This window comes from Lycium barbarum, chromosome 9 (assembly GCF_019175385.1).
Source record: "Lycium barbarum isolate Lr01 chromosome 9, ASM1917538v2, whole genome shotgun sequence".
Lineage (NCBI taxonomy): Eukaryota > Viridiplantae > Streptophyta > Magnoliopsida > Solanales > Solanaceae > Lycium > Lycium barbarum.
The window spans coordinates 123,191,324-123,203,406 of record NC_083345.1 but is presented as its reverse complement, the minus strand read 5'-3'; the positions used below and the strand labels follow the sequence as shown (position 1 = coordinate 123,203,406).

Sequence of the window (12,083 nt, the reverse complement as noted above, 5' to 3'; positions counted from 1 at the left end):
GTATATGGAACAACCTAAGGGGTTTGTTCATCCTGATTTTCCTAATCATGTTTGTCGTCTCCGAAAGTCTATCTATGGTCTTAAACAAGCTCCAAGAGCTTGGTATAATCGGTTTAGTAGTTTCTTGTTGCAGCAGGGCTTCTTTTGTGCACAATCCGATAATTCTCTCTTCATTTTTCGTAAGGGCAAATTCATTGTTTATCTTCTTTTATATGTTGATGATATCATTCTTACTGGCAATTCTACTTCTTTAATTACCAAGTTCATTTCCGTTTTGGCCAAAGAGTTTGCTATGAAAGATTTGGGGAATTTGCATTTCTTCCTTGGGGTACAAGCACTGCGTGCATCTCATGGCTTATTTTTATGCCAACACAAGTATGTTAAGGATCTTCTTCGTAAATTCAACCTTCATACAACTAAGCCAGTACACACTTCTCTTCCCAGTCGTACTACTTTGTCTCTCACCAATGGTGAGTTATTGTCTGATCCTAGTGATTACCGTAGTATGGTAGGGGCCTTGCAATACTTGACCATGACTAGACCTGATATTACATATGTTGTACACTTGGTTTCTCAGTTTATGCATGCTCCTCGTACATCTCACTTGTTGGTTGTTAAGCGTGTCTACAGGTACTTGGTTGGTACAACAGATTTTGGTTTGTGGTTACGTCCTTGCAGGCAAGCTTCAATTATGTTAGCTTACTCAGATGCAAATTGGGTTGGCTGTCCCGATAGTTGCAAGTCTACCACGGGTTATGCGATCTTTTATGGGGACAGCCTCATTTCTTGGCGTGCAAAGAAACAACCCACGGTGTCCAAGTCGTCCACCGAGGCAGAGTACCGTGCAGTTGCATACACGGTACAAGACACTCTTTGTATCTGTTCTCTGTTAGCAGAGTTGGGTTTGATGATACGTTCTCCTGTTAGACTTTATTGTGATAATGTTTCAGCGACGTATTTAGCAGTGAATCCAGTTCAACATGATCGTAGTAAGCATATTCGAATTGATTATTGTTTTGTACGAGAGCGTGTTGCTCATGGTGATTTGGTAGTTCGCTATGTCCCAACTCAGCACCAGTTGGCTGATATTTTCACAAAGAACTTATCCGGTCAACGCTTTGAATATTTACGATCCAACCTGCGCGTGGTTTCCCCCGCACAGTTTGAGGGGGTGTAATAGAGGATACATGGGGGTATTTATGTAATGTGTAAATATTATTCATATATATATATATATATAAGAGGTCATGGCACCCGAAGAGGGTGTGCAGTATCATTATTTCACAAAATCAAAGACCATGATCTCTCATGCCAAGTTCCAGCTCACCTTTGCGAGCACGAAAAACGTTGAAGCCATGGTTAAGTGTGCGAACAACGCCTTCTTCACCTTGGATTGTCTTGAAGCCGATTATACTTCTTTCTACAATGATGTTAGAGGTTTCATCGCGTATCACTATGATTATTTGCAAATAGAAAAGAGACAAAGAGAGATGCAATCTTTTCCTGCAGAGCTCAAGACAAGATATGAAGATGCTAAAGTTCGCACCAATAATCTTAAAGATGAGATTGTTCGAACTCAAGGCCATATCCTGATGGGCGTGAAAAAGAAGGAAACCTATGAAAGAGAGATAGCGGATGCATTGGAAGTAATTGGTAAGCTGAAAGAAGGTGTGGCTGTTCTTGAACAGGAGGAAGAGGCTCTGAAACTTGAGGAAGAAAAACGCATCGCAGACCATGAGATTGCACATCATGAGGTGCAAAAACTTTGTACACAGTTGGAGGCAGCTAACAATGTACTCCGGAAAATTGATGAGCGCAAAAATGCAGCTCTCAATGGCATTGAGTCCTCCAGCAAACGCCTGAAGTCCCACCAATCTTAACTTAATTTTAGTGTATTAATGGCGTGTTTTTTAAGCTTCTTAGCATACTGAAATGTCCAAAAATTCGAATAGCTTATTGAGGAATGCTCTAATAGCAGTTTTTTGCTCTCTTTAACGTAGGATTCCTTTCCTCTTAAATATTTGTTGCTGTTGGAAGTCTATTTAGAAAAATAGCTGCTAGGGCGAATTCATGTGAATATGATTCTAGCTTCACTCATTTGAATGAGAAATTTGGTGCATCAAGTGATATATAGACGAAATATGAGGCCCAAACTGAGAAGTGTTGCACCTCTTGAAATGAGTGCATGTACATACCTCCTATTAGGGGTGTTCAAACGAGACCGAAAAACCGATCCGAACCGATAAACCAAGTCAAACCGATTTAATAAACCGAAAACCGGCTCGGTTTGGTTTGGTTTGGTTTTAGATTTTTAAAAACCGATAACATTTGGTTTGGTTTGGTGTTACTCATAAAAAAAACCGAACTAAACCGAACCGAACCGATAAATATGTACATATTTAAAATATTATATATATTTATATATGTTAATATTTATATATGTTAATTAAACTTTATCTATTTTTTAACTTCTTCATAATTTAGGACCATTCCAAGAGAAAAGTCTAGCCCATGTTCCCCAAGCCCATTTACAGTTAAAGTAAAATAAAAATCTCTTACTGAATAGTTAACATAAATAAACTCTCCATGATTACATTTGTCTGTTAAGAGGTTTCTCTGCTGAATTTTCTTATTCTACTTTTTGGTAATCTTTTTTTTTTTTTTTAATACAAACACATGCTAAATATTCTAAAAAGAAGTTATGTTTTGTGAGTGCACCATGCACTATCTTTTGTTCCTTTTTTCTCTTTTTCATGATGTCCATTCTTGTCTGTTGTGGCTAGGCTTGTTAAGTGGTACTTTGTGTTGTTGCGTGCTAGCTTCACCACAGCTCCACATCAGAATCATCATCAAGGCAACAGAGCTTCGTCCTTTCAAGATGAACAGCAACCGCTCTTGCCGGTTGGCTTGCCATTCTGTTCTTGATTGAAGCAGCCATAGCCATGAAAGCCTGTTCTACATTAGTGGCACTTTTTGCACTTGTTTCCATGAAAGGTATGCCAATTTCATCAGCAAAAGCCTGAGCTGTCTCTGTGGAAACTACCTTCTGTGCTGTGAGATCACACTTATTTCCAACAAGAAGTTTGTTCACATTATCACTTGCATATCGGTCTATTTCACTCAACCATTGCTTGACATTGTTGAAGCTCTCTTGGTCGGTTACATCATAAACCACAATTATTCCGTGTGCACCGCGATAGTACAAGAAGCTTTAATCCCTGTAAGTCTGTAACTTTTTCTTCCCTTTTATTTTTTGGTTACTTTTTGTATGTTCCCTACTCTTTGTATGTGTAATTATTTTTGTGTCTTTGAAGTTTTACTTGAATGAATTGCTTCTCTAGTCTTTCATCTTGTATGTGTTTTTTATTTTATTTCTCTGTTATTTTAGATTTTCTCCACTGATTTAGATTTTTTCTGTTGATTTAGTTTTTGTCTAATGATTTTGAATTTCTCTATTTATTTAGATTTTTGGATACTTTTTTTCAGATGGAAACTACAACTACTCAAAAGTGCAAGTTTGTAAATAAGTTTGTCAATTTTTTGCATTATAAAATATATTATTACAACCCGGAAAAACCAAACCAAACCGATAAAACCGACAAAACCGATAAATCGAAACCGATAGAATTTATACTATAATGGTTTGGTTTGGTCTGAATATTAAAAAAAACCGCCTTGATTGGTTTGGTTTGGTTTGGTTTTAGCCAAAAACCGAGTCAAACCGGACCATGAACACCTCTACCTCCTATGTTGTTGCCAAAGCTTCGAGTGAGCCTGGAATAAGCCATGAAATGTGCGGACTTGGTCAATCTATCCACAATTACTTAAACTGCGTCAAACGTCCTCAAATTTGGTGGTAAACCTACCACAAAGTCTTAGGGAATTAATTGATACTAATATTGCTGTTAATTTATGTTGATCTAGGGACCCCCAACTTGTCATGGTTTATTCAGTATATACTCGAACTAATTTTGTCCTAATTACCCCTGAACCTGGCATTTCGATAGTCTAGAGTCTAGACCACCCCTAACGATTGGACCTAATTTGAGTGCTCACACGCACTGTCCATATTGGAAATTCATCGGATGTGGCTATCCCTTTAGACAAAAGAAATAGGAGTAGTTTTGAATCACCAGAATAAAAGATAAAAGGAGAGAAAAGTAGAAAACAACTTTGGATAAAAATAATGTCTTTATTGTTAGCTTAGTGAAGCAGATATGTCCACGAACTATTAGGGGTCGACTTATTTGAAGACAAATTATATGCTAGGATTAGTTATGACGACACCCTTGTATTACAACTGCCTGACCCCATTTTACAAATTACTATGCATAGCCATACAATTAGTAACCAAAATTCCATAAAACCAAACAAATCCCCTCAATCTGGAAAAAACTTGATTGGCCGGAATACTGTGTATATGCCTTTTGCTTAAGGGAGTACGCTAATGAATACAAGATATATTGCCATTTTCTTTCACAGGAAAAAAGGGTCACATACTTTTTGAGGAGAAGAATCTCGTTTATAATATATTTGATGATTGAATTTGATCCCTTCTTTGAAAACTCTCCGATTAGTTTGTTGTTTATGCCGGTCAAATGAACTTTTTACTTATATACTACACAAAGAATACTCCGAATATACTGGTATATGCAAATCTGTTCATAATAATTATACACTATTTATACATTCCATTCCATTCCATTTTTTACATAGTTCATATACATTTCGGGTGAGCCTCTTCGGTTGGGTAAAAGCTTATCCGCATCGGGTGTTTACACCAACCCAATGAAGTGTGACATGTGTTTGAACATATACAACTATTATTTAACCATGATTAACTAATGTATGTATTCACTTCATAAAATCACTTAACCATGATAAATCACTTTACCCTTCAGTTGCATACATAAAGTGTAAAAATTGTATAACATGTTTAACCACTGAATAACATGTATAAATTGTGTATAAAAACTGTATTTGGTGTTTACAAAGGGAAAAAAGAAGAAGAAAAAGATGAAAATTACTACAAGAGTTATTGTTATCACTTTGTTAGTGAGTATTCATGTAGTCAATTTGAATTTGTTTGGGAATGAGGCATATTTATTGTTATCGTCAACGTCGTTGTGATTTGTTCGTTTTGATTTGTGTGTCTTATTTTTCGTTTTAAGTTGTTTGAAAAGAACTTCACGTTTGATATTTAGTAAAGTTCGTTATAATATCTTATCATTTTATATATGACCTTATGAATAACATGGTCAAGATTACCACATTCGATACGCAATTTGATTATATTATTAAAATATTTAGTTTAAGATCATAATTTTTCAGAATCATCTACATTGATCGGTCAAACAAAGTAGTTGTTTGAACATGATTTGGTTGAGTTTTGAAAAAATGTTTGATTTTCAGCTAAAAATAGCCATAAATCTTTATAAGTCCCGCATAAAATCAGAGTGAAAAGATTTGATTGAAAAAGTAGCCATAAATCTTTGTCATCGTGATCATCATTCATCACGAGGAGCTTGTTTTTCATTTTATAAAAAAACACGTAGATGTGAGATTTTAGGATATCTCAATACATTATTTATAAACTAAGATTTGCTCATTTGATTAGATTGTAAAAGAGTCGGAGAAGATTTGATAGTTTCCACAGATTGTGTGGTTATGTGTATGACAAAAAATATAACTTTTAAGATTCAAATTGTATATCCAGATAAAATTTCAACTTCAAATCAACCTGGTTTCAAATTAATGATTTGAGATCATGGCCAAACGGGCCCTTAGTGTTTAGTCAAATTTTTAAAAAGTATGTTTAATTATATTTTTCTCAAAACTTTTTTTTTTAATTGCTTTTGCGGAAAAACTCTACTTTTTCAGCTTTTGAAAAAAAAAAACGTCTGGTACTCCCAAACGCACTTATTTTCTCCTAAATATTTGGCCAAACATTTCATTATTTTAAAATAAACACTTTTCGCTTTTCAAAAGCTTGACCCAAAAGTAAGGATATTTTTTACCAAAAACGTAACGGATTATAAAATTGATCTATTTCGATAATTTAGGAGCATTTTGACCATTTTCCCTTTTAAATAAGACAGCTTTGTATGACAAATGGAAAAAAAATTAAAAAAAAACATTTTCTAATCCAAAACGCTACACTTACACAAAGTGAACGAGTTGAGGGCAATGGAATCATTATTAGAGTTAGAGCGAATCCATTAATCATCTCCGCAAAAACATTGTTCTGATTCCTCTTCATGTCTTATACAAGCAGTTGCTATTAATTTCACAATTATATTTAAACTTTATATTAAAAAAAATTGGTACTCGTATATATTAAAAATGTAATCTAAAATGGTCAACTTATAATTTTATAATCTCTAATACTATAAGTTTTTGCTGAGTCTCTACAATTAAGGAACACTTGCACCGAACTCTAAAATGAAGGGCAAAATTGTCCCATCCTGAATACTTTAAAGACAAAATCGACATCTTTTTCTTGCTTTGGAGAAATGTTAGTAAGGACAAAATCGACATCTTCTTCTTCTTTTGGAGAAATGTTAGTAAGGTAGGTATTTTTGAACTATTTGACTAATTAAAGGGTATTTTTGAACTTTTTTTTTTACTAATGAGAGGATATTTTTGAGCCAAAAATATAATAATAATGATGTTTTTTTTTAGCTAAGAACGTACCAAAAATATAATAATAAGAACCTCAGATTATGGTAGAAGGCTAGTATGTAATTTCGTTTTTCTGTCGCACTAGTAGGCGTAGCTTTGCTTTACTTTTTATTGCCCTCTGTTTCCTGCTTTTATGTGTTGGGTCTTGTCTCTCCATGCTGTTTTACCATGACTTCTTTACCCTTGTTTTTTTTTCTCATTGCTTTGATTTGCCTGTCGGTATCTGACTTTTCTCCCCTTGTTTTCTTATTTTCTTTTGAGCCGAGGGTCTTTCAGAAATAGTCTCCCTATCAAGGTGGGGGTAAGTTCTGCGTACATTTAATCCTCTACAGACCCCACACTGTGAGATTCAATTGGGTATGTTATTGTTGTAAAGTACCAGTAAATATATTTTTTAGCCAAAAATGTAACAGAGGCAAAATTAATCTACTTGGACTAATTTAGGATTTTTTTTCTTTTTTCTTTTAAACCCCTTTTCCCTTTTAAATAAGACAAATTTGCATGACAATAGAAAAAAAAGTAAAAAAGAAACATTTTCCTAATCCAAACGCTACAGTTACACAAAGTAAACGAGTTTTGTGGGCAATGGAATCATTAGTAGAGTTAGAGCGAATCCAAACCCAAATCCTGGAACGGATAACAAATCTGGAACTTTCTAGAAATACCTCTCTAGAAACTTCCAATACATCCTCCTCCGTTACCGCCGCCTGGAATACCACCGAAGACAGGCTTTCGGGGATTCTGGTTGCTAACGGAGTTAGAGATTTCAGGTTGAAGCGTGTTCCTTGTGATTACTATGATTGGCCTCTGGAATCCCGTCGTGATGTTCTCAGTGCTTCATCTATTCATCATCTCTGCAAAAGCATCGTTCTGGTAACCTCCTATTTATATCATTCATTTCTCAATTGCATTTACACTTATCAAAATATGTGTGTGCTGCTGGAAGTATATCATATACTCAAATATAGGTTTAATACATGCACGATTCCTTAAATTTATTTTCAATTTATGTTGCGCCTTTGACCTGATACAGAGTTTAAGAAAAAACATGATGATTTTTGAAATTTGTGATCTAAAGCAAGCCTGATATGTTTGTGTGGTTGTAAATCTATCTCATAAAATTAAATTATTTTTAAATATAGATAGAGGGAATAGTAATTTTCATTACACTTGAACTATGACCTGTTACAATTGAGCATCTAACATATGATAAAGTGTTTTTATTAGACACTTCTGCCTAAGTTTTTTTTTTTTTTTTTTTTTAATTTGTACGTGTTCTCAAGCATCCATTATATAGTCAGATAAAATATGTCTATCTGTTTTAATTATATACATCAACATCAATTGGAACAGGCCTGAGGATTTACCGTTTATTGAGGCTAATACGTATAATTAAAGTAGGTGACATATTTTTAGTAGTTAACTTATCTACATAATGGGCGCTTAAAAATAAGTGCCAAAAATTTAGTCTAAAATGTTTAATAAAAACACTTTAACATATGTTCAGGTGCTTAATTAGAACATGTCATAGTTCGAGTGTCTAAATGAAATGTACTGACAAAGTTTAAGAGGCTATCGATGTATACAGCCTCAAATGAAAGTAATACTTCATCCATTTCAATTTATATGACTGTTCAATTGAACAAGTAGTTTAAGAAATTCATTGGGAGTATATATTATGGCAGTGGAAGAAAATAATAAAGTAATATTTGAAAATTTAGCTCCTTTTGATATGTATTAAGTTGAAAAGTTAGCTTGTCCAGAAAGTCACATCAAAATTTATAAGTTGAGTGATTTAATGGATTTGGTTTTTGAAAGTTGTGGAAGTTGGAGAGCATGAAATGGTGTCAAATATTTCTTAACGTCCCAAAATGAAAAGAGTGCCATATAATTTGAAACATACGGGGTACCTTCAATCTACTTAATTCAAACAACTTCTCAATAACTTCAATAGCAAAAGCATGAGACTTCTATTTGGGGCAATAGATGCTTTTTAGCTACTCCTTCTACCAAAAGGATTAGTACTCTTATTCGAGGAGTCGGACTATCTTTTTGTTTGACTATGGTTTTCTCATACACTTTTGAATGCTCTTAACTATAAAAAATGTATTGTAATATGTTGTACTTTTATAGGGTTTAGATATATAAATTTAAATTGAAAAATATTCTAATATTGCATGTGTTGGCAGTAGTATACAGACCACATAATTCCTTTTGGAACAAAGGAAGTTCTGTAGAAATGCAGCCTTCCGGAGCCAAATCTGTCTTGGGGCTGATGAGACGGTATTGTACGACTGAGATGGTTTAGTGTAACCTTGGTTTAAGGTGATGTAATGTTGGACGAGGGAAATGTTTATAAAGGTGTTAATACGTAATGGAGTGAAATTCTATATTAGCAATATTGAGATAAACATAAATATGAGACCTCTTGCAGTTTATATTAAAGGTAATTGAAAACCTACGTTTAAGTGAATGAATATAGAGAAGAATGGAAAGTGTTTGATTTCTGTTCTTTTGATATGTAATACTGTAAACAAACAGATAAAGAACGAACTTTATATGGCTTCATGTGGATGTGAAAAATCCAGCTCTGCTTCAGTATGGAGAGACGCACTTTACAGTTCATATTTTGCGTAGTCAGTGTAAAAGTTGTTGATGATGTCATTATCACTAAAAGAGATTGCATAATTCTTTATAACTATGAGCTGGATAATTTTCTTGGAGCTTTTCCTAGGATTATGGCCTTGTTGAGTTGAATTTGACCTTTTCTACCTTTTAGCCTCTTCCAGTTTAATCCCAGTGAACTGTATAATGTTTGAAATCATAATGATGAGCCAATGATTAGCAAGCTTGTAATTGGCCACAATTACTATTGATATCCTAAAATTTAGAATTAAGTTCGATCCGAAATGGCCGAAGATCAGAGAAGTCAATATCCCCTTGTTGAAAAAGTGATGATTTTAGGGTATATTGTTCATAGTCATCTTGTCTTTCTGTTTCCTTGTCAACAGGTGAGAGCAACCACAAATATCTCAAACGAAATTTCTTGTATCTGTGCAAACCTATGCATAAAATTGTGGTGTTGAAAATGGTTATGATATTGCATGCTCCTCTTCTTTTGTTTTTGTTGAATTTGTGTGTTATGTCACTTATGTGTGGGGCTGGTGGTAGGGGTGGGGAAATAAGCAGATATTGGATGCTTGTTAACTTTGAACCATCTCAGTGTCTCTATACAAGACTTTTTTCTATCTTAATCAAATCTGTCTGCTCAAATGCAGGTAAATACTCAAGCCCCGTCTAATATTACTGATTGTAGTGATCGTAACAATTCAAAGTACTACATTGTCGTCATACAGGTAACTGCTATGCAACTTCGTTTCTGTTTTCGGGGTTTAGAAATAGTATCTACAAATAACATAACATGCTTCTTATACGATCTTAAGTGCAGTATACTGCCCGATTCAATGCTGAGACTGTGAAGAATTTTCTGTACACTCTCAATGATGGCAAGATAGCCAAAAAGAAATTCAACAGTAAGTTCCGTCTTTAATTTACGCAATACGATCATTAGGTCTAGCAGTTAAAGTGAAGTGATTGAATGAAAGTTGAACTGGAGAATCTTCACCGTGTCTGAAAATATCGAATTAGAAGTGTTAATTTGATTATACTAAGAAAAGACTCCTCTGAGAGGTCCATATTAGTTGTGCAAGCTTTTGCTGTATCAATTAATGAATCAACAGTGCCTCACATTGCGTTGTCTACTTCATGTAGAATAATATTTGCTTTTTGCAGTGAGGCTTGCTCCTGAGGAGATATCAGTAAAGCTGACTGGTTATGAACACAATGGAGTTACATGTGTTGGCATGAAAACAGATATACCGGTATTGACTCTTTCTGTTTTTTAGAAATTTTTGTTTTAAAGTTGCTTAGTTTTTTTTTTTTTTATAGGTTAATATATGAAGTGTACCTAGGGAACTAAAGTTCAAAGAAATGTGGTAAACTTGGTCAGAAGACCAAAGTTCCACTGGAACATGGTCAGCAACTAAAGAAAACGATCTTTATTAGTAGAAGCCAACTTATGAATTGAAAAGTGAAATGAAGTGATTTCATGTTCTCTTGCTGGTTTTTTCAAAAGATTGATTCAGCCATAAACATTCGAAATGTAAGTCAAACATATTTTTCTTATTACCGGTTAAACTTAAAAAGAGTTCTCTCTCGTGTCTGAGTTCAAGTTGTGCTTTCTGTCACACTTGGAAAAGGGTACAATAGACAAGCACAAGTACCCGGTAACTATCCACCAAGGCTTGGACAATAACTATAACTTTTGCAAAATCTCTTGACATATTTATTTTTTTATTTTATTTTTATGAGAATCAATCATGCTACTACCGGTTCACATAAGATCTTGAATGATGGAGTAGAAGGAAAAGTAGTCACACAATCGCTTGAATTTCTTTTTATTTTTTATCCCACTAGATTCTAAAACTAGTAATTTCTACACATTCCCCCTATAGTTGATGTGCCGCAGATTGCCCCCATTATTCCTGACATGCTATGGTGCCCTGGGGCTGTCTCGCAAAGATCTTCGATCCGAATCTTTGCAGGAATAGACCCTTGGTATGTGATAAAAAAACGGGGGGAATCCAGATCAAACTCAGATAGGAAGAAATTTTCTAGTGCCTATTTGCAAACCTGAGACCGCATCTTTATGAACCGTAGGTCACACCCTTGTTTGCGACAAACACATTTGCTCTTAACCATATACTGAAAGTATTTGTGGTATTACTATTGTAATTGGAACTCATTTTACTAATTTTACCAGGTGATTTTGGATGAGGAAATTACAAAGCTCAACCCTGACTTCTTCTGGTTGGGAGGTGGTGAGATTGATCTTAAATTGGGGATGAGGACTTCAGAATTCATCAAGTTTGTCAAACCATTTATCGTCAAATGTAGCGGTGCTTAAACTGACCCCATTTTCTGAAATGCCAGTGCTCGTGGAGGAAATTCCTCCAAACCAGCAAAAATTGCTGGTTAAATGTGATTGGTTTTAGATAGGTTTTAAACTTGTAGTGGTACGGTTTTAACTTCTTTAAAGTTTAAACTTGTCATGCTATGGACATTTTTACCATTTCCTTGCTGGACTTGGGGTAGATTGTGAAGTTTTATCCGAGCATACAGTTGGCTATTCTTAAGAATGATTCGTTCTTTAACGGTTGTTATACTTTGGTACTCTCCAAAGGTAACTTTCTGAAAAGCTATTTTGACAAAAGCGCTTCTCTAAATAAGCAGTATTTTCACAGCTTGGCCAAATAGGTTCTTAGCAAGGTGTGTAGGAGGGGGTTGATTTTTCATCCCTTTTCTGTGTATAAAATGCAATTGCGCCTTGGTATTATCTTATC

The 12,083-nt window shown here is 34.6% G+C and overlaps 2 protein-coding genes across 2 annotated transcripts; one reads left to right on the top strand and one right to left on the bottom strand.

Moving 5' to 3' along the window:
* Positions 1-2,821: 2,821 nt before the first annotated feature.
* On the bottom strand, positions 2,822-3,999 carry LOC132612303 (GTP-binding protein YPTM2-like). The gene is made up of 2 exons (XM_060326599.1): positions 3,993-3,999; positions 2,822-3,111 (listed from the first exon to the last, which is right to left on the bottom strand). Exons 1-2 carry the CDS (start codon positions 3,997-3,999, stop codon positions 2,822-2,824), a joined length of 297 nt encoding a protein of 98 aa, XP_060182582.1.
* A 3,196-nt stretch (positions 4,000-7,195) lies between these two features.
* Positions 7,196-11,916, top strand: LOC132609824 (uncharacterized). Its single transcript, XM_060323986.1, has 5 exons — positions 7,196-7,554; positions 9,960-10,037; positions 10,130-10,214; positions 10,474-10,562; positions 11,504-11,916. Exons 1-5 carry the CDS (start codon positions 7,267-7,269, stop codon positions 11,645-11,647), a joined length of 684 nt encoding a protein of 227 aa, XP_060179969.1. The 5' UTR covers positions 7,196-7,266; the 3' UTR covers positions 11,648-11,916.
* Positions 11,917-12,083: the final 167 nt, after the last annotated feature.

What these genes read in the sequence shown, in the direction of transcription:
- LOC132609824 (XM_060323986.1), top strand. Translation starts at nt 7,267, where the DNA reads ATGGAATCATTAGTAGAGTTAGAGCGAATCCAAACCCAAATCCTGGAA. An exon ending in ACTACATTGTCGTCATACAG is followed by an intron (nt 10,038 to 10,129) that starts GTAACTGCTATG and finishes TCTTAAGTGCAG; the next exon opens with TATACTGCCCGATTCAATGC. An exon ending in AGCCAAAAAGAAATTCAACA is followed by an intron (nt 10,215 to 10,473) that starts GTAAGTTCCGTC and finishes TGCTTTTTGCAG; the next exon opens with TGAGGCTTGCTCCTGAGGAG.